The sequence below is a fragment of the Artemia sp. Qi Xiang Cuo genome, chromosome 3 (assembly GCF_049724085.1).
Source record: "Artemia sp. Qi Xiang Cuo chromosome 3, ASM4972408v1, whole genome shotgun sequence".
NCBI lineage: Eukaryota > Metazoa > Arthropoda > Branchiopoda > Anostraca > Artemiidae > Artemia > Artemia sp. Qi Xiang Cuo.
Window position 1 is genome coordinate 47604279 of NC_142796.1, and position 23084 is coordinate 47627362.

The following is a 23084-nucleotide window of genomic DNA, read 5'->3' on the forward strand; positions in this document are numbered from 1 at the left end:
CTGGTTTATATGCAAAGTAGAACAAGAGACGAAAATTACTAAACATAAGATTATTAAATAATTATTATGATTTACAAAGTAACATTCGGAAGGGATAGTCACTAGTGATAAATCACTAGGGGTGGCACCGTGATTGGGTGATTTTTCGGGATTTGGGGAACCAAATTTTTTTCGGGGTGGCACATAAGATTTTTGGGAAAATCCCCAAAAATTCGGGGATAGTGCAAGCCCTGCTTGATTTCTAATCAGAAAAATCAAAATACTTAACCACACAAGAAAAGAAAAGCTCCGACTTTGCGGTTGATGCAATAAAGAATTGCCGCAAAGTTAATTCAAAGTCAACCGAACGCCGCCGACGCCTCTGCCGGTTGCAGCGCGCGTGCGGCACGCTGGTAGCGTTGTGACACTTCGGCGGTGGTCAACCAGGCCTCTCGTTGGTGGCGTTCAGTCAATGCGCCGGCGTGGCGCCGGGGTCTATTTGCAGCTTTTGCAGACTATACAAAGGAGAATTATTTTTTTTAGTTTTGAAAAGACTCCAAGTAATAAATCTTTGAGTGTCAAAGCATAAATGTACCGTAAAGAATATAAACTCAAGAAGATAACGTTTTAAAGAGCATAAACCTAACATCAGCAAACGGAAATAGGTAATAAGGGAAACATATAAATAAGAAAAAAATAATAAACGTATTATGGTGGCAAACTTGATTGGGGATCTGTGCAAGAATTGCATTTCAGGGGGGAGGGGAATAATCACAACCAAATGTTATTCCATAATTTGAAGATGGAACACCCAAAAATTTGGAAATTTTTGAAGTTCGGAAGGAGCCCAACACCAAACACCCCGATACCAAAGACGTCCCAACCCCAGGTAATAGTAGTTGAATGTCCAAAAACTACAGGTAAGGATCCTTACCTCCTGAAGTCACATCAAAATGTTTAAATTTTTTCTTTCCAGAGTCAACATTTGCAGATAGTCCATTTGAAGTAACAAAATTGTCCTTCAGGATTACAAATTCATCGTCAACATCTTGTAAGCTTCTTTTCTCAGTTGAGCGACTGAGACTATGAGTTGGTGTTGAAGGAAGAGAATTCCTTTGAGATACTCTATGCTTACTCTGCTCAGGAACTTTAGGAATAGGAGTGCTCCCAGGTTTGATAGTTTCATACTGAACTATGAATGGTGCTGGTGAAATATGTCCAATTTTATTTAATGATGCTGATTTGCTAAGAATATCTTTATAAGATGGTTTACATCCAACAGTCTTTTCTGGTGAAGGTGGATAGGGAGTAGGCTCCTCATTTTCTTTTTCTATTGACGATGATTTAACTGCAGGATGAGGAGGCAGAGAAAAAGAGTTCTCTGTATGTACACCTAAATTGTGAAGATCCCATCTTCCTCCATTAAATAGATCGTATGTTTTGTCACATCCAGCAGAAGAGGCAGCAGCTCCTTGTTGAAATAACCCTACAGGCGACTGGGAAGGATTACTAGAGAATACAGATGCTCCTCCTCTGTATGAATAGTCATTATTTACTGATTTTTGATCTTTCCATGAGCCCGATGTTAAAGGACTGCTGTAAAACTGAGGATAAATTGAATTTGAAAGGGACCCCCTTTGCTGAGATGATGTTATTATGTCAGTGGGGAATACGCAGGGAGATTGGAAGAGAAACTGAGCTGGGCTTAGTCGAATTCCATCTTGGTCTCCCCAATAGTTGTTGCTCCCATATTCTTCTGACTTATCTTTACTCCCTTCTGATGCCATTGATCCAACCTGTAAGAAAAAAAATTGTATAGTTTTTCTTGAACTCGAGATAAATATTGAAAACTGACAGACTCTTCCTGCTCGATAAGGAAAACAGATACCAAGAGGAAATCTTCACTTGAATCGCTGCCATCACCCTTAATGGTTGTATTTGACATTTTAAAATTTCTTAAACAATTGCCAAAAATAGTTTCCTATGTGGTGCTTAAAGAGAATATCAGCAGGATACTGCAGATAAGAAACACCTACGTGAACTGGACATATATATTCCTGAAACATTTTCCAAAAATAGCTTCCAAAGTTGTTCTCAAAAAGAAGATCAATAGGATACCATAGATCAGGAATACAAAAGTGCAACTGAGCATACATATTTCCGAAACAATTGCCAAAAACAGTTTCCTAAGTTGTCCTTAAAGAGAAGATCAGCAGGATACTGCAGATCAGGAATACCAAAGTGCAACTGAACATACCTTGGTAATTCTCATTTCGAGAATAATTCAGAAAATGAGTTATGTTAATCATCTCATTGCAACAGAGATCAATTTAAATGAACTGACTCCCTCGACTCCCACGGGGGCATTGATTTAAATGAACTGAACAAAAACAATGAAATAAGAGTCAGACAGGCTCGTTTTGGTAATTCAATCATATGCTCCCTTTCAAAAGAAAACTTGTTCTTTTTTATTTAAATTTCATAAAACGTTTAATTTATCCATGCTCCAAAGAATCTGAAGCAAACAAATTTAACTCTATAAATCACACCCCCTGCCCCGCAAAGAAACACTAACATCAACACACAATTCATGAACAACAATAAAAACTTCCATATTGTTCAAATCTGTTTCTACTTGTTACTAAATAATAAAAAAAAAGGTTTTTCCAACTCAAATTAAGGACCAACATTAAAACAAACATAAATTTTTCTTATATGAGAGGGTCTATCCCCTTCATCTGCCCTCGCTCTTTACGCTAAAGTCTTAATGTTATTTAAAAATACTTCTCTTCAAAACAAACAGGTCCTTGTGTTTGAGCCGTCTTTGCTAAAGAATTGTGACACAAAGTTAAACTGCAGCTTAAAGAGTGATGGTTGAGCAAGGGACAGCTCCCTAATCTGTCCATAATTACTTACCATTATACATTATACATTTTTACACATACAATTACGTACATATATATTACACAGTTATATATCACAAATTACAGTTATGCATAATTACAGTTATGCATCAATACCTAGCCTACAACTCGTTGCCATAAACTCTTGGATTTTTCAGTTAGGTAAAATATGGGCTCTTCATTGAAGACTATTTAACCCTCTCCCTCTGCAGGTCTTGAAGCTCCACTTACACACTTGGTTAACCTTTCACTAGCAACCGGAGTTTATCCTAATGTGTTCAAAACTGCCCAAGTCCTTCCCCTTCTACAAAAAAGGAGACAAGAGTCTTGTCTCTAATTATCGACCCATATCAATTCTACCGGTTATATCAAAAGTCCTTGAGTAAGTGGTTTATAAAAGAGTATACAGAGTCCTCAATGTTAAGTAGCTAGTCTCTCCCTGTCAACGTGGGTTTCAGGATAATCATTCCAATTTGCGTGCCAGAGTGATTCAGTTGAATACATATTAAATAGCCAGGATGCTGGAGAAAAGGTACTAGGGATTTTTCTGGATTTCACTAAAGCTTTCGACACGGTATGCCATTCAATCCTCCTCACAAAATTACATTCATTTGGAATATATGGTGTTGCTCACGAGTGGTTTTCACCGTACCTGACTGATCATAAGCAGTGTGTAATTGTGGAGGGTAGTGTGTCGCCAGAATTACCGGTAAAATCTGGTGTACCTCAGGGGTTGGTACTTAGACCACTCTTGTTTATTTTGTATATCAATGACCTGAAAACATGTCTTTCTACAAATACACACCCAGTGCTATTTGCTGATGACTCAAATTTCTTCATTGCTACTGAATCATCCGAGTCTGCTGCAAAAAAGGCCCAGAAAACTCTTGACAAAATATCTGGCTGGTGTTTTCGTAACAAAATGCAGGTAAATGCTACAAAAAGCTGCATCGTAGTGTTCACTTCTGCTCCTTAAACTCCTCATTGTCTCACAATGTCGAACTGTCAATCAATGGAAATCCCATTCCTCAGACCACAGTCAAAAAGTTCCTTGGCGTATTTGTAGATTCCTTTTTTTCGTTCAAATATCACATATCCCAGCTGTCTTCAACAGTCTCACGGCAAACATCAATGTTGCATAGAGCTAGCCTGCTTAAGTGCTGACATGATGAAAATGCTTTATAATGCTTTTATCTTCCCCTACTTGAACTACTGCTGTTCTGTCTGGGGCAATACATTCAAATCTCATCTAAAATCATTAAAGAGATCACAAAACCGTGCAGTTAAGGTCACATATTGCCTCCCCAGACTATACCCCTCAACAGACCTATACAGAGACACTGGATTAATAGATATAACAGAGATAATCAACGTTAGTAATCTGCGTTTAGCATACTCGGCAATATCGAATAGAATTCCTCAACGTTTATAGACGTTTTTTTTGGGTAAGCGGACTATTCTTCGGCACCCCCCCCCTGGTAGACCAAAATATAATTATATGCCCTTAAAGTAAGGTGTGCAGGGTTTTCTAGTAAAAACTGTAACAATAAAAATAAATAAACTTTTATTGTGTAGTGTAATTCTAATTTAAATATTAGAATGGAATATGTCAATAAACAACACGGTGATTTATTAAAAATGAGAAGTTAAAATATGATTCACAATTTATTGATTGAACATACTACTTATAAAAACATTCAACATACGACTTTTTATAATGAAAAATAAGTTTTACTAGCTATTTGAAATATCACCGTAAATAAATGAAAATCCATTTGCGTTCCATTTACCTTACGCACTCCATTTCATTCCCTCAAACTAAAATGCTTCTTTTCAAAGGCAAAAACTGTTCCAAACCGCAAGAACTGTGATCAAACTGTTTGATCAGCCCATCTTAAAAGAAGCAGCTAATTATATGTCCTGCAGTATAGTTCAGTAAAAGTACGGTTTGACCAGGAAAAATTGCAACAAAAGGGTTTTTTTACACCAAAATGTTCAGAAAAAATCGCTGAACAACATATCCAAAATCCGCTAAAATCACCAACCGGGAAAACCTTCTGGGGCTGCTTAAAGGGGGTGGAAGGGGGCGAAAAAATAGGTTTTCATTTTTGACATTTAGGAAGCTTTTTTTACACTAAAATATTCAGAAAAAGTAGCTGAACAACATATCGCCCGTCGGAAAAATCTTCTACGGCTGCTTAAAGGGAGTGGAAGGGATAAAAAAATCGGTTTTTTTCTTTTTTGACAATTAGGAAGCTTTTTTACACTAAATGTTCATAAAAAATCACTGAACAACATATCCAAAATCCGCGAAAATCGCCCGCCGGGAAAACCTTCTGGGGCTGCTTAAAGGGGGTGAAAGGGGTGAATTTTTTTTCGATTTTTGTTATTTCTGTACGTTCGGGGACTCGATTTAAATAAACTCGCTGAAACCGAAAATGATGTTAAATTTATTGTAACACGTCTGTAACTTATACTAAACTATAAATAAGATTTTAATAACTCCATAGCAAAAGTAAAGGAAATAGCTTTTCTTCCGAAGTGTCAGAAAGATCAGATCAATGGAAGCCTGAAATACTTCAAACAGCAACACAGGGAAATCTCGAACGGTAATTTAAAGGAGCAGAGAAGTATCCCACTCTTTGTTGCTTCGCTAATCGTTGGAAACCTGGTTACCCGATGAGAATCAACCGTGTGAAGACCAGACTGCAGGAAAAGGAAAACTATAGGCATAGACGCATAGAAACTTGAAAAATCATTCTTATTATCGGCTTCTTTTACAGTTGGAACACAAAAACATTAACACGTCTATATATAAATCACAGTTTTGCTAATCATCATTTTTAGATCACATAATATTGAAAATCATCAGTTCATTAATGAGCACTACAAAAGAGCACAACCACCGTTATTGCAAAACACTAAAATTCTTCTTCTTCAAGAGATGTTGATTCAGAGTTATTACAGCTTGTTCCCATGCACTCTCCGCAAGCAAGTGTGCAGGGCATGCCATTCTTACGGCAAGTGCATCTGGCCGTAGCGCAACCTGATTTTCATTTGCAGCGGATAATTTGAAGAAGACTTTTGGGAGCTGGTTTCTTCTCCGTCATTACTGGGATGTAACTATCAGTAGAGTGTCGCCATCCCCAGTTCTCCGGTTTCATCGTAACAGCCTCACTTTTCGATTCCATTACCTGCAAATACACGCGAAAAGAATGAAACTTCGCAGCTGAGGGTGTGGGAGGCATCCAATTAGGGCAGACAAATGCGGAAGAGGAAGCGAGCTTGGCCAAGAACAGATTATGTCTCAGGGACACGAGAGCTTGTTCACCAGCTACAATGAGTGCGTCTTTCGTAGCCTTCGAGTCCATAGAGACCTTAGCGGCCTCACGGAAAGACGGATCGGACCGGTACAATGACAGTCCGACAGATTTACCAATTCTTTGTAATTTCGAAGTGGTGTCACAGCCAGTGATGCCAAACGTGGTACAATTGTATCATTTTGGTACATTTCACCTCTGCTGGTACAATGTAGTACAATCCCACAAAATATGGTACATTTTACAAAATTATGGTACAATTCAGTATTTTTGTACCTATGTTTGTATTCTTTCATCTACAAATATTTTATTTCACCCTGATTTGTTCAGCATAGTCGAGATAAGAGACAGATAAGCAATCACCTATTTCCCTTTTTTTGTAAACAGACACTTCACTTCCGGCGTCCAAAGGTCGCAAAAACATATTTCTGTGTATCAAGCAAGGCTTCCACTCTCGAATCTTAAAATTCGGGGACATGCCTTAAAAACTCGGGGAGTTTTCGGTGACAAGTCTTCAAGATTCGGGGAATTTTGAGGGAAAAAAACAAGATGGAATTTCGTTGCAAAAATTCAGGAGTCAAAATTTGTTTTAGCTTCGGTTTCAGGCTCAAATAGGGCTTGGATCCGCGTAGTAAATCAAACCTTTTACAGAGTAGGTTTTAGAGCCAGAGCACGGGATTGGAAACCATAGCTGAAAACACTTATTGCTGATATTGCGGCAAAAACTTCAAAATTGTAAAAAAAAAATAGTGAACACATGTGAACTGTAAATACCAGTAGCATTTTTTCATAAAGTCATTAATCTCAGCAATTCATTAATAATATTTAAAAACAAATATTGTTTGCGGTTTCTAGATATGTAAATTAAATAGAAAAAATTCAACCTATAAATATGGGGCAGCATTAAAACTTAAAACAAACAAGAACTAAATTAAACAAGCAAATTTAAACTTAAATTAAAAAGGAATTTCGACTACAATTGACACATTATTGGTTTTTCATGCTGATTCTAAGGTTTACCACCCGGAAAATTCCCCCGCGGAAAAAACCGGAAAGTACTCTACCGCTGAAAATACTTACGCGAAAAATACCCCCGCGGAAAATACCCTCTGCAGAAAGTACCCCCGCTGAAAATACCATCGGAAAATACCCCCTCCCCCCCCGGCGGAAAATAACCCCTCAACACATACATTTTTCTTCATTGTTTGCTTCTACTATAGGCCCGTTTTTTAGCACTAATATCTTACATCTTTCTGCAAAGATTATCGTTTTTTAACTCATCTTTGTTCTAAGATCTTACAGCTCACTGATGTTAGCAAAAAGTCTGAAGACCGCCACTGTTCTGCCATATAGAACAATGATGAGCAAAGTATAATCACCTACGGAACAAGTACTGACAAAACCTATCCTCTCCACACAAAAAAAGTGACCCTTTGTATACCTATGCGAACCTGGCAACTAAAAACCGTAGTTACACAATTCATCCCGGTCACTCGTCACCTGAATCACGCTTTATTGGCTCGGAGCAAAGTATTTTGGCTCGGAGCGATTAAGTAGTGCAGCACTTTGCGTCTAGAGGCGCTGAGGTACGCGGGGTCACTTTTGGAGAGTTTTGTCAGTACTTGTTCCGTAGGTGATTATACTTTGATGATGAGAGAACTTTGATGCTATACTCATCATTGTTCTCAGACTACTTATTAGAGCAGAATGATGAAAGATATTTGCATAAAACAACAAAAGATGTAAGATCTTTGTTCAGAGATTTCACTTTAAAACGTTTACTGACAAAAGATGTAAGATCTTAGTACATTCATGCATGAAAAAACGGCCCTAATACTTTCCTTTCTTTTGGTTACCTCATAATTACTATATAGTCACCGATTAACCCCCCACCCCTCCCACCATCCCTGCATCCATCCATGTTTCAAATATAGTACTTATTGCTGTCTCACTTTTATAACCATTGTACTAGACCAGGGCACTTTGTATCGAAAGAATTGTCGTAGAAACTTGAAAAATGGCTCATTTGATAGGATATTGGAATGGTTAATGCCCTTTTTAACAGTGGAAAGTGATGGGAGGGCAACTAGTCCTCCTCCTAACCCCACCCACCCAATTGCCCAATGTTTTTAAAAAATAAAATTTTCCCTAAGATTAAAACAAGATGAACTGTGTTAATGCTAATTCACAATAAGGCATCTCAGCAGTATCCCAAGAACGACTGAGGGTATTATGTTATAACTTACGTGGCTACTTCTGCTCTTAAAATTTAACCAAATCAAAATAGTGTAAATGTACCCAAGCTATCAAAGAAAGTAAACAGATTTTTTTGCGAATGGTATCAAGTTTTCTATTTCAGGTCAACTAGAGGAGGTATGAAACTAAATTAAAAACTAATATTTTTATCAAGATTTTTAAAAGGGTGTATGTTGTTAAAAATTGCTGAAAATTTATCTCCAGCATACAAAGAGCAAGCCAAACCATAAAGTCTTTAAAAAAACTAAAAGATTTAAATTATTATTTTTTTTTCCTGAAAAGACTATGTCAATATAAAACGAACATAAATTAATTAAAAAAAAATTTCCACAAAATAAATAGTTCAAAGAAAAGTAAAGAACTCCATTAAACCAAAAATGAGCAAAAATAAAATAATCTACCAAGCGTGAAACTACCACAAATCAGCATCGATAAATAAATGAAACCCAAAAAGAACAAAACTTACAATAAATAAGCGAGTCAAACTCAAAGCGAGCAGAAATTAACATGAGCAGGGCTCAAAGCCCTTATGCTTTCCCAAGGCCAGAACATAATTTACACTTACTTAAAAAAATACAAATGAATGTGCATTGTCAGTTTAATATACATATACTGATGTTTAGTAATCAAAATGTTAATATTATTTGATTTATTAAAGCTATTAAAGCAAAAACGTTTATACTTTTTCAGTAGAGTGCAAGTTATGTTCTGGCCTTGGGAAGGCATAGGGGCTTTGAGCCCTACTCATGTTAATTTCTGCTCGTTTTGAGTTTGAAAAAGTTTGCTAAAGTTTGCCAAGTTTATAAATGGTCGAAAAACAGCGACTTTTGTTGGCCTATAGTAAAATGTTTCTGTTGTAATTTATGTTACTCCGAACAATTTCTTCAAGTACTGTCAGGAATAATGTACTGTATTAGAAGAGAAAGAAAAAATAAAGGAATGGAGAAAGAAAGTGAACGAAAATGTCTTATGCAAAATTTTCATAGATAGTACTTTACGTCACCGACGATCCGCGTGTTACGCGAAGCGTAAGATGCGGAAAAAAATTCAGGATATGGTACATTTTTTCTTGTCTTTGGTACATTTTTCATGCAATTTGTGGTACATTTTGTTTTGAGCTGTTGGTAACACTGGTCACAGCCTAGGAACGCGTGCAGAAATAGAATTACACCACGATAAATAAAAGTTCAAATAGGGATAAAATCCTTTTAATAGACAGTGATGATAGAAATTCACAAAAATACCAGATAGTTCGGTCACATATACAGTGACCGTCATCAGTAGTAAAACTTATGTTTTACTACTGATGTCGGTCACTGTATATGTGACCGAAATATCTGGTATTTTTGTGAATTTCTATCATCACTGTCTATTAAAAGGATTTTATCCCTATTTGAACTTTTATTTATCGTCATGGAAAGGCAGTGTGGTCTCCGAAATTATCTAAGAATTACACCACACATGTCCTACCTGTCGACGACGGCTAGTAGTCATATCACATCTAATGACTGATCTGCGCCGGGGACGTTTTTCAAGGAACCGACAGATGGCTCTGATCTCAAAAATAAATTGAGGAGGTTCAACCCCTCCTCCCTCAAACAATAACTTCTGTTTCAATATTGATTGACTATGCCTCATCCGTAGCTAGCTATGGCTTAGCTTGCTACGGATGAGGCAACATATCAAGTCTATCAAGTCTACTTACTCATAATAATGTGTCTGCCAAACTAGCTGATACAACAGTCAGGTACTTTTGAAGATAGATGGCGATCCTGTTGTGTGCGCTCTGCAGTCTTTGTTTTCGAAACCTAACTGTACCTAGTCTTTGATGGGCCGTATAGACTAGAATATTCAATCAATCAATCAATCAATCAACCTTTTATTTTTAAATAAATGAACAAACGAAACAATTAACATGAACAATTCGACTCAAAGCAATGCTTGTACGAGTCCCACCCGATATTGGTAAACAAATTTATATCACACTATGAAATGAAAAGAGAAGAGCTGATAACATAAGAGAATGGTATAGAACTAGAAAGGAAAGAATTGGGAAGAGGTGGAGTAAAAGAAGGAGAGTGAGAGGATAAGATACAAGAGAAAAATTGAGACATTCACTCATGCTGTATCCAATACTGTGTAAGAGAGGTATCGTTTTTGGAATGTGGCAAAGGATTTATGGATTTAATTGATTAATTATCCGAATTTCATACCGAAATATTTCTTTGAACTGGAAAGTGTTGGGACCTTGTAAGCCTGTTTTTTGGTATCATAAAATTGCAGTGTATGCTGCAGATAGCTCTTCCTCGATGAATTGTGCTTTAAAGTTCGAAGTACCTGGAAAGACCTTGAGGAATTCTATTCGATATTGCCGAGTATACTAAACGCAGATTACTAACGTTGATTATCTCTGTTATATCTATTGTTCCAGTGTCTCTGCATAGGTCTGTTGAGGGTTAAAGCCTGAAGAGGCAATATGTGACCTTGGCTGCACGGTTTTGTGATCTCTTTAATGATTTTAGATGAGATTTGAATGTATTGCCCCAGACAGAACAGCAGTAGTTCAAGTAGGGGAAGAAAAAAGCATTATAAAGCATTTTCATCATGTCAGCACTTAGAAGCAGGCTATCTCTATGTAACATTGATGTTTGCCGTGAGACTGTTGAAGACAGCTGGGATATGTGATATTTGAACGAAAGAGAGGAATCTACAAATACGCCGAGGAACTTTGTGACTGTGGTCTGAGGAATGGGATTTCCATTGATTGACAGTGCGAGACAATGAGGAGTTTGAAGGAGCGGAAGTGAAGACTACAATGCACCTTTTTGTAGCATTTACCTGCATTTTGTTACGAAAACACCAGTCAGATATTTCGTCAAGTGTTTTCTGGGCCTTTTTTGCAGCAGACTCGGATGATTCAGCAGCAATGAAGAAATTTGAGTCATCAGCGAATAGTACTGGGTGTGCATTTGTAGTAAGACATGTTATCAAGTCATTGATATACAAAATAAACAAGAGCGGTCCAAGTACCGACCTCGGAGGTATACCAGATTTTACCGGTAATTCTGGAGACACACTACCCTCCACAATTACACACTGCTTACGATCAGTCAGGTACGATGAAAACCACTCGTGAGCAACACCATATATTCCAAATGAATGTAATTTTGTGAGGAGGATTGAATGGCATAGCGTGTCGAAAGCTTTAGTGAAATCCAGAAAAATCCCTAGTACCTTTTCTCCAGCATCCTGGCTATTTAATATGTATTCAACTGAATCAACTCTGGCACGCAAATTGGAGTGATTATCATGAAACCCACGTTGACAGGGAGAGACTAGCTACTTAACATTGAGGAATCTGTAAGCTCTTTTATAAACCACTCGCTCAAGAACTTTTATTGTAACTATTAGAATTGATATGGACCGATATTTAGAGGTAGGACTCTTGTCTCCTTTTTTGTGGAGGGAAAGGGCTTGGGAAGTTTTGAACACATTAGGATAAACTTCGGTTTCTAGTGAAAGGTTGACCAAGTGTGTAAGTGGAGCTACAAGACCTGCAGAGGGCTTCTTCAAGATATAGTTGCACAGCCCAAAGGTGTCTTGGGTTTTGCCATTAGGCAGCTTACTGATAATCACTAGTAATTCCTCTTTCGTACATGGTGCTGGAAAAAGACATGATATTGTTCTACTGTGGATTTGTTCAGGAGATGGGGCAGAAGCATATAGAGATGTCTGATTAACGAAAAATTGATTAAAAGCATCAGCACGAGATTCGCTTGCTACTGCCTCACCACGCATATTTTTTATTTCTCTAGGCATAGCCACCTTCTTCCTTTTTTGAAATACTATTTCATGAACCTCCCATAATTTTTTCAAGTTACTCTTACATTAATTTATTTTCTCTGCATAATACTGCATATTTGCATTACGTACAAACCCGTTTAATGTCTTTGTGTACTTTCTGTATGTCTCTCTCGCTTCAGGAGTTGTAGATTTACAAGCTTTCAGGTACATTCTATTTCTGTGTTCGGTAGACTGAACGAGACCTTTCGTCATCCAAGGAGTCTTGGGAACACTTTTGATCTGACTTGTTCGTAGAGGAAAACACCGTTCTGTTAACTGTTTAAGCTGGCTCGTGAGTGCATTTGCAGCCATATCTGCCGAAGACGCATTGGTTACTGCAGACTAGTCACTTTATTTCAGAGTTTCAGTGAAGTAATCAATGATTTTTTGGGAAAAACATCGACACGTGAAAACACGAGTAGACGCTGGCTTAGTGGACCGGCCTGCCCTTTTTGGCACCATTTTGATGATAGGGTGGTGATCAGAAACATCAGATGTTATAATATGCGAGGTAAAAGATGTGTGAGGGTTAACGGAAAGGAATATATTGTCAATCAGTGTTGCAGTATTTCTAGCTGAACCATACCGCGTGGGAAAGAATACAGTGGGGAGAAGACCAGATGATACAGTTGTATCAAGGAACGAGCGCAAATTGGCGCCACTGTCAATCGTCAGCAAGTTGGTGTTAAAGTCGCCCATAAGACGTATCTTTTTACCTCGACCACATTCATTAATCTGCGACATAAGCTGCTCAACTTGCGAACAGAAAATGTCACTTAGAAATGGCGGTGGCTTATAAAAAAGGCACACGAAATCTACTGGAGATGACTTTCCAAAAATTTCAATGACTATTGAGTAGACAGATCGACGAAGTTCGTCCACACCATTAAAAATTGATTCCAAGTCATTGCAGCGCTTGTAAGAGATAGAATCATTTACAAATAATGTAATGCCACCGGAGCATTTTTTAACGTGCCGTGAAAGATGTATGGCTTCAAAACCGGGCAAACAGTATGGCAACATGTCCTCTTGAGAAGACAGCCAAGTTTCAGTTAAACCAACTAAACTAAAAGAAGTTTTCTTTTCAGCAGTGAATGTAAGAATATCATCCCATTTGTGTTTAATTCCTTGAACATTATGGCAGAAAAGATTAAATTTATCATTAGTAGAAATTGCAGGAAGTATTTCATTAAGACATTCTTGGGGTGTTGAATATGAGCAGGACGAGACATTCACCCTGTCTATCACGGGATTAGTAGCTGAATCGTCATCGCATCCTGGCAGATTGAAAAATGCGGTTTTTAGCAGGGACTGTTCAGTTAAGAATGATAAATCATTCATCATCGAGATCAACGATGTTTTTTATTTTCATCAATTAGACTAAATAATGATAGTAGAGGAAAAAAGTAATAACAGGAGTGTTCCGGTGTTTGAAGTATTTCGTGATGATGTGTGCTGATGATGACTTAGCCAAAAATTGGCAACCCTTATGTGAAAAAAATCTCTGTTCCTTCTCCCCCCCTCCTTTTTTTTGAGTCTGAGAAATCCGACCGTCTATCACAACAAGAAGAGAGGCATAATCAGGAAATAGAGCAGGAAAAGCATAAGCATGATAAGAAGTAGAAATAGAAATGAGAAAGAGAAGTAGAAAAAGAAAAGAAATGGTCGCACTAAGGTAGAAAAGCAATAGTGTTACAAATTAATTACATCCATGAACATTATTATCAATACGCTTTCTTAGTTTTAAATGCCCCCGATCGAAGTATCAAGATACCTTTTCAAAATGAGAATCTCAACCTTATTTGACACTTTATGGGCACTTGTGGGTCCGGTTTTAACCATAACATTTCCATCAGTGGTCCAGACATTTTTCAGTCCAAATTCAGTTTTTGCGTATGCAAATAACTCACGTTTAGTTTTTGTTAGGCATTCAGTGACAGACATTCTAGACCCCTTGAGTTACTTCCAGTTTTTTAAAATCTGCGCCCGAACTCTAAGGTTTGAAAGTGTCACTACAGTCGGTCTTGGCAGGTTTGACAACTTGCGCCCTTTTCTTCGGGCAAAGACAATATCAGAGGCATCTAAAGGTATGCCCGGAAATTTCTGCGCACATAGTTCCATAAGTTTGTTTTCTACGTTCTCCTTGATAACAGTGTTCGTTGTGACGTCTTCTTCGAGGCCGAAAAATATCAGTTGGTTAACTAGCGGCGCTTGTGCAAGGGTCTCATTGTGATTGTCTATTGTCCCGTTAATTTCACTGACTGACGCTTTCACAGCCTTAGTAGCTAGATCGATATCGGAAACGGACTTCTCAAGGGATTTTAAATTATTTGACACTTTAAGGGCACTTGTGGGTCCGGTTTTAACCATAAAATTTCCGTCAGTGGTCCAGACATTTTACAGTCCAAATTCAGTTTTCGTGTGTAACTCACGTTTAGCTTTTGTTAGGTATTCAGAGACAGACATTCTAGACCCCTTGAGTTGCTTCCAGTTTTTTAAAATCTGCGACCGAACTCTAAGGTTTGAAAGTGTCACTACAGTCGGTCTTGGCAGATTTGACACTTTGCGCCCTATTCTTCGGGCAAAGACAATATCAGAGGCATCTAAAGGTATGCCCGGAAATTTCTGCGCACATAGTTCCATAAATTAGTTTTCTACGTTCTCCTTGATAACAGTGTTCGTTGTGACGTCTTCTTCGAGGCCGAAAAATATCAGTTGGCTACCTAGCGAGGCTTGTGCAAGGGTCTCATTGTGATTGTCTATTGTCCCTTTAATTTCACTCACTGACGCTTTCACAGCCTTAGTAGCTAGATCGATATCGAAAACGGACTTTTCAAGGGAGTTTAAACGCCGGTCAAGTTCACAGAGCTTGTCTTTCACCATTTTCTCAAGATCGAGCGACAGACTATTGTAAATCTCCGTTTTGATATTTTCGATGGTGGACTCACTCGGTTCTAGTCTCTGATTTACAGCACCCAGTTTGCTGACAGCTGTATCAACTTCTTGGCTGATTTTTAAGTCCAACTCCTTTTCGATTTTGTCAGTCCACTGTTTTGCTTTAACCTTCAGTCGGTTTATTTGGTTTGTCAGTATGATTAATTGTTCTTCCGTACTTTCGTTGCCTGAGAACTTCACTTCTGAATCAGAGCGCATTGTTCCATCCCCTGCCGTTAAGAATCTGCAACTTCAAGTTTCTATGCGTCTATGCTTAGTCTCTCTTTTTCTAAAGTCTAGTTTTCTCAAGTTTGATTCTCATCAGATAACCAGGTTCCCGACGACTAGCAAAGCAAAAACGAGTGAGGTACTTCTCTGCTCCTTTAAGTTCGAGATTTTTCTGTATTGCTTTTCGCAGGCTGTTCGAAGTATTTCAGGCGTCCATTGATCTGATCTTTCTGTAAAACTTTGGAAGAAAAGCTACTTCCTTTATTTTGGCAATGGAGTTATTAAAATCTTATTTTTTGTAGTTTAATATAAGTTAGAGAAGTGTTACAATAAATGTGATATCATTTTCGGTTTCAGCGAGTTGATTTGTACCAGAATCGAGTCTCTGAACATACCGAAATAACAAAATCGAAAAAAGAATTTTTCACCCCTTTCACCCCCTTTAAGCAGCCCCAGAAGGTTTTCCCGGCAGGCAATTTTAGCAGATTTTGAATATGTTGTTCAGCAATTTTTCTGAACATTTTAGTGTATAAAAAACTTCCTAAATGTCAAAACTGAAAAAAAACAATTTTTTTGCCCCCTTCCACCCCCTTTAAGCAGCCCCAGAAGGTTTTCCCGGCGGCAATTTTGGCGGATTTTGGATATGTTGTCCAGTGATTTTAGTGTAAAAAAAGCTTCCTAAATGTCAAAAATGAAAAAACCTATTTTTTCGTCCCCTTCCACCCCCTTTAGGCAGCCCCAGAAGGTTTTCCCGGCGAGAGATTTTGGCGAATTTTGGATAAGTTGTCCATAGATTTTTTCTGAACATTTTAGTGTAAGAAAAGCTTCCTAAATGTCAAAAATGAAAAAAACTATTTTTTTGCCCCCTTGCACCCCCTTTCAGCAGCCCCAGTAGGTTTTCCCAGCGGGCGATTTTAGCGGATTTTGGATATGGTGTTCAGCAATTTTTTCTGAACATTTTTGTGTAAAAAAACCTATAGTTGCAATTTTGTCCCGGTCGACCCCCTTTTCTCCGTACTTTTACTGGAATAGTAGCTCTTTGGATTCCAGGAACTGAATCTAGGTGTACATTTCGAGTGTATCACCCTTTGTGCAGGTTAGGTCAGCCAGACTTTTAACTGATGGATGTAATTTTAGGCTTTTGAAGCTCTTTAACAGTTTACTTTGAAGGGTATCTTATACAGGCGTTAGCACATTACATTTGAAGACATATAGTCAATAGTTCAATGTTACATTTCTTATATTGCAGGATCTGCAAAATGAAGATGAACGAGCTCCTTATTTATGAACAGTTCCATATGTGCGAGGTACACAGTAGTATTATTGTAATTGTAGATGGTCATGCTGTAAGTTCAACTCATTCTCTGAAGTACCTTGGTGTAACATATGGAACTAATATAAAAAATAATCAAACTGATAGTTAATAGCGTTGTAACGAATTCGAGGATAAGTTATGTAAGAGTGGCCTCAATGAAATTCAGCCTAAATAAAAATTTTTTCCCATCTTTATTCAGCAGTTGCTTAACCAGTTATTCAATCATTATTTTTTGCATATGTGGAGTAGGGTGTCTCTTTCTACCTGAAATACATACCTGGAGACTGAGTATAAGCTATTCAATATTTTATTTCAGTTGCCCAAGCTCAAAGATCATGATCCCGTAAAAGCTCTAAATGGTATTTCTGATTGTGTATGTATATACTTGACCTACAATGCCATTTACTGAATGATCGATTTTTGTGCTTTATATATATGTGAATGTGAAGCTTTCTTACAAGTTGATTTTTTGTTGTTGTTAATCCGCCATTTCTTTTATTCTATGGTGTGTTATAAATAAAATTGATTCATAAATTCATATGAGAAAGCCTACAGGTTAAACCTATTTGACTCTGCACAGGTTCTATGGTACATTTTGGGATAATGCTTATTGGGAAATGGAGATAAACTTAGGTTATAATTTGCCAAAGGGGCATCTGAGAATGTTCATATAAATATATCTCTGAGGAGGATGGGGTTTCTAGCTCAGGTCAATATTTAGGAATTTGCTTAAGCAATTTTCATCTGTATAATGATTACCCATAACGCCTGAGTGGCTTGGAATATATTGGAAATGAGTCATTATACCCCTAAAGCAAATGCATTTATGACAGCAAGACAATGAAAAGCATCTATATCCAACTCTCATGGCTTGACATGGAATCTGACTATATTGAATGCTTTTTTATGTTAGAACTAGATGGGTAATTATTTGAAACATATTCCGGGGTCATAATAGTGACATTTAAGTAAACTGACATAACAGATAAACTATCAAATATTTCTCATTCATTGTAATATCAAGAAAGGGAAGATATTTAATTTGGTTTAATTATTAAATTAAAACAAAAAAGGGCGCATATTCCCTAAATTACAGAGTACAACGTAAAGGGAAAAAAGAGAAAAGAAAAGAAAATTTATACACTGAACAAAAATGAAGTGTTTTTACAATCATAATAACATAATCATAAGACCCATAATGTAACACAATCATAATAGAAAAAACACAAGACATAAATCATAAGACATAAAAATCACAACCCAATCATAAAAATAAATAAGACCAATCATGATTAGGTTTTATAGCGGAAGATTTAAAATCCATCACTCTTTTATCAATAATTGTAGATGGAAAGATGAGTTTAAATTTTTGGGACAAAAAAGAGCTACTAGTCCAAGGGGGCATATGCAGAAGTAATTTAGCAAATTTAAAATAAATCTGGTGAACAAGTTTCTTTTGAAGCAGGAAATAGGAGACAAAGCAAGAAGATGAGGCACAGTTAGACTATTGTAAAGTTTAAAAAGATTTAAATGAATAAGTTGTGCAACATTAGAGACAAGTGACGCATAAGCTATCTTTGTCTTTTTTTCAAGATGTTTGATGGCAAGCTTAATAGTTTCCTTAATTGAATTTCCAATGGGCAATCCCAGGTAAATAAGGCTTTTAGAGAGGGAGGTATACGTTTCAGTAGGTTGGAGGGATTTATCAGAGTATCCTTTGAGGTTGAGACCAACAGCTACAGTGACCAACCAATCTGTTAATATTCTAGTTTTAACTTCGAGAAAGTTGTCTCACAACCAGAGAAAGTGCAACTCAAATTCAGGATATCATCAGCGTAAATAATAGTAAACACAGGTCTAAACACCGTAAATACAGGTGGACTCAATAGAACTTTGGGCTGGAATGACTGAATTATTAAAAACCGCAGGGGAGTGAGACCTCCTTGTCTAACACCCTTTAGCACATTAAAAAACTCTAAACTTCACTTCATTTTGGCACGAAGATGTTTAATACATGTATCAAAGACGCTTTAAAACTGAGGAGTCAACCCCACTCTTTAGAGCTTCTACCAAAATCTGGGCAAAGATACACGATTCAAATACTCTTTTATTTTCTGTAGGGGGAAGGAATTTTGGTACTTGTGTATAATACGCCACTCATTCAAGTTTACGTTCAGTAAAACTCGAGAACAAACTGGTTTCTTTGTTAGTTTCCTTCAGCTTAGTGGGAGATGAGACAAAGACAAGTGACAGAATAGATGGAAAATATATAATTTAGGCTATATATTTGCACATAGGGGAGGGTAAAGTATTTGGACTGTTTGAAGTCAGAAAACAATTCTTAGTTCGCAATATGCAGATTACCTAACACATTTAGCATGCAGACCCACTATACTTAACCCCGCATTGGTCCTCCCAAGGGAAAATATATAATTTGAGCTATATATTTGCACATAGGGGAGGGTAAAGTATTTGGACTGTTTGAAGTCAGAAAACAATTCTTACTTCATAATATGCAGAATAATTGTACCTTAATCTGCACCTTACCAATGGTCCTGACCATTGGTAAGCATGGGAAAAGCTGTTTTCCCATTATCATTGTAAGGTGGCAACTGCACTTACTTTCTGCTAGTCTTTGTAGTATGTAATGTCTCTAAGCAATACCAGGCATCAAAGATCTGATCTGTTCAACCATAGTAATTTGGAAAGAATCCTTTTGCCAGAGCCTGGGATCTTACTCAAGAATATTGCCATGGATAATATGCATAATTGCTATGGAGAGACCTTTTCTACAATTAGTATTGTAGAGCAAGAGAGTTGATGGATGTCAGATACCATTTTAGTAAAATGTTTGCATGTCTTGCAGAATCTTAATGCATTTCTTAAAATATGGGGAGACTAATGATATTCAACCTCCCATCTGCAAAACGCGAAATTTTGAATTTCCTTTTTTTCAGATGATCACACAATCCAGTTTTTTTTTCCAGGGTGATTGTATTACCTTAATTTTCCACTTTAGAACCAATTATTATTTGGAACCTACTAGAATATTGAACCAATTGTTCTAGAAGAATGGGACAGGCTCAAATGAAAGGAAATTAGAAGATCTAGTGTGCTTTATAAATGACCAAAGAGATCAAGATTTGAGGATAACTAGCCCCCCTCCCACTCTCTTTTTTCTCCAAATTCATCCAATCAAAATTTGAGTTAACCATTTTGTTCAGCTCTTTGAAGGTCAAATAAACATGCCTCTGAGATGACATGTACCCCACAGCCCCTTGGAAAGGGGATGTAAGTAATGAAAAATTCCTACTGTTTACATATAGTATTTGTTATTGAGAAGTAAACAGACAGTTTGGCAATGGGGAATCTTCTGCAGGGAAAACGAGGTGGAGATTTAAGGACACAAATTGGTATTATCATGGATTAAAAAGGTTATTTATTGTAATTTCTGTTTGTTTTGGGTTTCATTTATTTATTGATGCTGATTTGTGGTAGTTTCATGCTTATTAGATTATTTGATTTTATTTTTGCTCATTTTTGGTCTAATGGAGTTTTTTACTTTTCTTTGAAAAACTTATTTTGTGGAACAAGTTTTTTTTAATTAATCTTCTAAACATGGACAGCAGGTTCCTAATATTAGGAATGATGTAGCCTAGTAGTTGGGATTGGCTGACTAAAATCTTGGAAAACTCTGTTTTTAATTATTTAAAATCAGAAGAAAGTTACTCCAAGAGCCTAGCCTATTTAAATACAAGTATTTTACTTTACAGTACTTCTCCTGGATTAAATCTCTTCCAAATTCAGTCTGGCAGTGATTTAGAAACCTCTCCAAACTGTGCAGGCTTTCTTCGTAAATGGAATGTCACAACAGCTGCAAGATCCCCCCTGCCATGATTGTAGGCCTAGAAACAGCTTTATTGAATCCTTGTTGCCCATCTAAGATTACAATACCCTCTGACTCCATTTCTGCATTGCAGCTATTAAAACAACTTGAAACCAATAGAGGACAATGACACATACAAGGAATGGTACATTGCTTCTTAAGTAGACCAATAAAACAGCTCTACAGTAAAATTTTAATTCTTTTCCACTGTCTTAGAATCAAAGAAAATGGTAGAGTTGATGAGGCACCCAAGAATGTATCCTCCCTTGCCTACTTATGTTACAGACCAATTTCCTACAGCGGCATTCTTCAACTCCGACTTAAAAGCATTCCTGGTATCTAGTAGCAAATTTCTATGTCTTGCTTTAAGACAAGGAACAAAACCATCCAGTCCTATTGAACAAAAAGAAGTGCAATAGGCCCTAACTGCCATGCTTTAACCTGCAAGATCAGAGGCAACACTATAGCGTTGCCTATAGTAGAGGCCATACGGCTCCAATGTTTTATTTTATTTTCCCAGGCACTTCATATGGAAGGGGTTGTTGTATAAACTTCAAAGGGGGTTCATTCGATTGAAATCGAGAGTTCTAGTACCCTTTTTAAGAGTCAAAAGTGATTGGAAGGCAACTAACACCCCTTCCACAACCACCATTTCCCCAAACACATCCCATCAAAATTTTGAGATAGCCATTTTGTTCAAATTAGTGGAAAATTCTGGAAATTATATCTTTGAGCAGGAGACTCCCCCCACAGTCTTCAGGGCAAGGGTTAAAAGTTATGCCCTGGTGGCATACATGGTTCTTATGGAAGGAATACTCGTATAAACTTCAGAGAGGGCTCATTTAATTGGAATTTGAAAGATCTAGTTCACTTTTTAAGTGTCAAAAAATATCGGAGGGTAACCAGCCCCCCCCACACCCTTTTTCCCCAAATACATCTGATAAAAATTTTGAGATGGCATTTTTGTTAATAATAATTCTAAGATCATATAACAAAACTCCAGTGTCAACACAACACTCCAGGGGCAGGCGTTGTGAGTTATGCCCTGGGGGCATATATAGTTCTTATGGAAGGGATGATCGTATAAACTTCAAAGAGGGCTCATTTTACTGGAAATTGAAAGTTCTAGTTCACTTTTTAAGGGTAAAAAGAGGTCGGAGGGCATCTAGCCCCCCCCCTCTACACCCTTTTTCCTCAAACCCATCTGATATAAACTTTGAGATAGTCATTTTTAAAAAAAATAGTTCAAAGACTATATAACAAAAACTCTGGGGTCAGCATAGCCCCCCAGGGCCCAAGGGCAGGCGTTGTAAGTTATGCCCTGGGGGAATATATAGTTCTTATGGAAAAGATGCACGTAAAAACTTCCGAGAGGGCTCATTTGATTGGAAATTGAAAGTTCTAGTTCAGTTTCTGAGATTCAAAAGAGATCAGAGGGGAAATATCCCCCACCCCTATGCCTTATTTTTCTAAAGTCATCTGCCGAAAATTTTTAGATAGCCATTTTGTTAAAAATAGATCGGAGATCGGGCAATGAAAACTCCGGTGTTGACACAACTCCCATGGGCCCAGCAGCATGTGGTCTAGGTTATGCACTGAAGGAATATATGGTTCTTCTGAAAGGGGTGCTCGTATAAACTTCATATAGGGCTCATTTGATTGGAAATTGAAAGCTCTAGTTCACTTTTTAATAGTCAAGAGATTTAAGGGCAACAAGCCCCCCCCACACCCTTTTTCCCCCAAACCCATCCTCTACAATTTTGAGAAAGCCAGTTTTTTGAAAATTGTTCAAAAATTAGATAACAAAACCTCTGGTGTCAACAAAACCGCCAGGGCCTGGGGGGTAGGCGTTGTAAGTGTTGTCCTGGGAGTATATATGGTTCTTATGAAAGGGATGCTTGTATAAAATTCAGAGAGGGCTCATTTGACTGGAAATTGAAAGTCCTAGTTCACTTTTTAAGAGTCAAAATATAACCAAGGGCAACTAGCCCCCCCCCAAACACCCTTTTTCCCCCAAGCCAATCCAATAGATTTTTAAAAATAGCCACTTCATTAAAAATAGTTCAAAGGTGAGATAAGAAAAACTCCTGTGTCTAAGTAACCCCCCAGGGTCCAGAGGCAGGCGTTGTAAGTAATGTTCTATATGGGTCATATATAGTTCTTATGGAAGGGATGCTCGTATAAACTTCGGAGAGGGCTCATATGATTGGAAATTGAAAGTTCTTGTTTACTTTTTAAGATTCAAAAGAGACCGGAGGGCAACTAGCCCGCCCCCATCCACGCCCTAAATGCATCAGAGAAAAATTTTGAGATAGACATTCTGTTAATAATAGTTCAAAGTTCAGATAACAAAAACTCTGGTGTCAACACAGCATCCCAGGGCCGAGGGGTAAAAATTGTAAGTTATGCCCTGGGGGCAT

At 37.5% G+C, this 23084-nt stretch overlaps 1 protein-coding gene across 1 annotated transcript in view; it reads right to left on the reverse strand.

The window, feature by feature from the left end:
- The window catches only part of LOC148954198 (uncharacterized), a 68926-nt gene that overhangs the window by 36564 nt on the left and 9278 nt on the right, over positions 1 to 23084 (reverse strand). The window contains exon 2 of the mRNA XM_089086976.1: positions 914 to 1775. Coding sequence (XP_088943102.1) covers positions 914 to 1775 — 862 coding nt within the window. The remainder of the gene's footprint in view (positions 1 to 913; positions 1776 to 23084) is intronic.